The sequence below is a fragment of the Grus americana genome, chromosome 28 (assembly GCF_028858705.1).
Source record: "Grus americana isolate bGruAme1 chromosome 28, bGruAme1.mat, whole genome shotgun sequence".
NCBI lineage: Eukaryota > Metazoa > Chordata > Aves > Gruiformes > Gruidae > Grus > Grus americana.
The window spans coordinates 5258373-5261960 of record NC_072879.1 but is presented as its reverse complement, the minus strand read 5'-3'; the positions used below and the strand labels follow the sequence as shown (position 1 = coordinate 5261960).

The following is a 3588-nucleotide window of genomic DNA, read 5'->3' as shown; positions in this document are numbered from 1 at the left end:
GGGGCGCCGCGGCACCACGTGGCGGGCAAGGGGGGCGCTCCGGCCGGCGCGAGCGCGCTTCTCGGTGGTGCCGGTGGCGGTAGGGGGCGGGGCGGGGCGGGGCGGGGCGGGCCCGGCCCGGCGTTTCCTGGCGGCGGCGGCGGAAGCGGCGGCAGCGGCCGGGCCGGGCTGGGCTGGGCTCTGCTCCGCTCCGCTCCTGTGTGCCGAGGCGTCCCGCCGCCTGGCCCCCCCATCCCCCCGTCCCTTCTCCTCAGGTGTCCCTCGGCGGCCGGCAGAGGCGGCAGCATGTCGGTGGCGGGGCTGAAGAAGCAGTTCTACAAGGCGAGCCAGGTGAGGCACCGGGGAACCCCCGGGATTCCTCCCGCCGCCGCGGCCCGGGGGTGGCCGCCCTTCCCTTCCTTTCCCTTCCCAGCGCTCGCCCCTCCGCCTCGGTGACACCCCCCCCCCCGCTGCCGCCTGCCCGGGCCGGCTCGGTGCTGCCCTGATCGCCGCCGTTATCCCGGTCCGTGTCCGCCGGGCATCGCCCTCCGGTACCCGTGCCCGGTGTCCCCTCGCCGATGTCCGGTGTGCCAGCTCAGCACCTCCCGGTATCCTAGTCTCCTCCCTTCCTGCCCCCGCCGCCCCCCGGCTTTCCTCTCCCGGTGGTTCCCGGTGTGCCGTTCCCCCCCCCGCCGTGACGGGGCAGGGTGCCGCAGCGTCCCCGGTGTGACCCCCTCGGATGGTCCCCAAACCCTGGGGGGGAGCCTGGGGGGAGGGGGGTGTCCCGTACCCCCCCCCCCCGCCCCGGTGCTGATGGGGGGACCCCCGCAGAGAAACGCCCCCGCCGTGGGGCGGAGGGTCCCGGGGTGGGGGTCAGGGTGGGGGTGTGCTGCCCACCCTCCCCAAAATCGCTCCGTGTCCGTGACAGCCAAGGTGCCATCGGGTTTTCGAAGCAGAGTGGGATTTTAGGGGGGAAAAAAACCCTTGGAAGTGGGTGGCCGTGCGGGGTTGGGGGCCGTAGCTCGGGGTGTGCGGGGGGGTCACCGGCCCCGTTAACCCCCGGTGGCAGCTGCAGCTCCCGCTTCCCGGAGAACATCTGGCGGCAGGATTTTGGGGTTGGCGAGGGACCCCGAGCCCCGGCCCACACGGGAAACAGCCGGGGGACGTCGGAAAAAACTTGTCAGATGTGTGATTTTTTTTTTTAGCGAGCCAAGCGAAAAATTGATGCTGTAATCGACGGCTCCGGCGATAAACAGTGAGTTCGTGTCGTCCTAAAGGGAAGCTGGTGAAGCGTGGCTCCTCGCAGCTCCGATTCTGCGGCTCTTCCCCCCCCGCCCCCTGCCCCCAAAATGTGGGAATCTGCTTCCCACAGGGTTCGTGAACACTCTGCGCCGTGGCCGATCCCCCCGAGCAGAGTTACCCTTCCTTCAGCCCGCGAACACCGCCAACATCGCTGCTCAGGATTTATTTTATTTTTTAATGTATTTGTAGAACCGTTCTGCAATGGCCAACTCTCTTCTGCTTCCCCCGGTCGCTGCTGTTCTGCCCCCATTTTTAAATTTAAGATGAATTTTGTGCAGATCTCCCACCAGACCGTGTTCTCCAAAGTTTAAACCCCCTTAAGCTCAGCCCTACGTGCGTCGCTTCCTTTCTTGGCCGTGTTTACGAAAAAGCATTTTGCTTAAACAGCAAAGCAAAATAACAGATTCCTTAAGTCATTCCCCCACCCCCTTTCTCGCAAACCCCTGCGTCGTGGGGTTTTTTGGTGTTGGTTGTTTTTTGTTGGTTTGTTTTTTTTTTTACGACTTCCATGGGGGAAGGTTGCGCTGAAAACTCAGCGTAGGAGGATTTTGCTGGCGTGGATGCGCCGTGGTGGTGTCGCAGGCAATTAGAGGTGAAAGCTCATTGATGAGTCAGGAGCAGCGTGTTGCTAAAGTCTAAAAACGTCCTTTTAAAACACCTGATGAAACCTTTCTTGGGGGGAATTTTTGGGAAGTGAAGTCATATGTGGCCTTTGGTGTGGGTTTGTTTGTGTTTTTTTTTTTTTTTCTGTAACAGGTGCCTTTTTTTTTTTTTCTTAAAAGGAACCATTTTAGTTGCTTGTGGAAAAATTAAACCCGGCGTGGCTATCCAGGGAGAAGTTGCTGGCCCAACACGCAGACTTGGTGGCCTGTTCCCCTCTCGTGCGTGCGCGCACGTACTTTGCTTAAAATGTGTTCGGTGGCGTATTAAAGCGAGAGATGAGGTGTATTTGCAACCGCATCGTGAGCTCTTTCACGACTCTTGTTGCCGCGGGGTTTTGGGGGCTGATTTCATCCAAAGAAGCCAGTTTTGGTGGGAGGTTTTCCACTGCGATCGGCGAAGCGACTCGCTTTGCAGGGACGGGAGGGACGTCGTCCCCTTTCGCTGGCGCTGCCACCCCCTTTGCAGCACCCTGGTGACGGGGACGCAGGTATCTACTACACCCCAGAGATGCTTTAACTGGGAGCGACTGGTTCCAGTTTGGCCATTTTTGTGTCTTCTCCTCCTCTCCCTTCCCTTTCCACCCTCCTTCCCTTTCCCTCCACCGGTCCCACTCCTCAGCCGCCCCTTGGCTGAAGGAGAGGAGGATTAGTTTATTTTTTTGGCTCCCTTAAAGCTATCGGACGCTGCCAAAACCAAACATGTGGAAGATCTTTCCTAAAAACGTTGCGTTTCGTTCCATGTCTGTTGTTAATTGAAGAATGGATCCAGGACCAAGGTCTGTGAGGACCTCGGTACCGCTGGAGCGGCGGGTTTGGGATCCCCCCGACTCCCCGCGTGACAAGGGGGCCAGTTCAGCCTTCTTGGTAGTCACAGGGAACAGGGCTTGGCTCGTGGGCTTCCTCCGTCTGATTCCTGCGGGCCCACGTCTTCCCTGGGTGAGGCAGCCGGGCGCCCACACGCAGGAGAAAGCTGAGATTGTATCCTGAAAAAAAAAAAAAAAAGGAAAAAGTCACGCTGGCAAATATTGCAGATGGTGAGCAGTTCTGTGTGTGCATCCAGAACAGGTTTTGCTAGATCACAGCAAAACGTTCTTTTAAAAAAAAAAAAAAAAAAGCTGTAGAAAACATTCTCGCAAAGGGAAGGAGGAGAAACAACAAGAGCAGCAGCTTTGAGCTCCAGTATTGTGAGCAGGCTGGGAAGTCCCGGCGCAGCCCCTGCTTGCAGGTATGAGACTGGCTGATCCCACTCAGGAATTTGCAGGAACCTTGTGATGTAGAAATGTCTTTGTTTGCACCATTTTCTTTTTATACAGACCGGTTTCAGTCCTAAAAGCTTGCAAAACTTTCCCTTAACCGCTGGATAGGGGAGGCTGCACGAAGCAAAGCGCCTGCCTGCGCCGTTCCTGGGCGAATCCCAATGCTTATTGAGCGTGAGCGGGTTTGTCACTACTTACACGTACAACAGCAGCCCTGCCTGGCACCGGCGGGTTTATCAGCCGCCGGTTTGAAGGGACAAACCCTGGGGTGGAGGCTGATAAACGCGTCCCCTCCCTCTGTGGCAGCAGGACTGTCCTACCTGGGACTGTACGCCGCCTGGCAGTGCGGAGGCGGGAGGAGCGGCACAGCTTGCTCGCCGGGGACGGGG

At 59.0% G+C, this 3588-nt stretch overlaps 1 protein-coding gene across 4 annotated transcripts in view; it reads left to right on the top strand.

Moving 5' to 3' along the window:
- The first annotated feature begins 119 nt into the window (after window positions 1-119).
- SH3GL1 (SH3 domain containing GRB2 like 1, endophilin A2) overlaps window positions 120-3588 on the top strand; it is a 29830-nt gene continuing 26361 nt past the window's right edge. Inside the window, exons 1-2 of one of the 4 annotated variants that reach the window (XM_054805153.1) lie at window positions 192-330; window positions 413-587. In XM_054805153.1, the coding sequence (XP_054661128.1) occupies window positions 558-587 (30 nt within the window). In that variant the 5' untranslated portion in view covers window positions 192-330; window positions 413-557. Of the gene's footprint in view, window positions 331-412; window positions 588-1184; window positions 1235-3588 lie in introns of all 4 variants that reach the window. The other 3 variants (XM_054805156.1, XM_054805155.1, XM_054805152.1) reach the window with 3 other exon arrangements.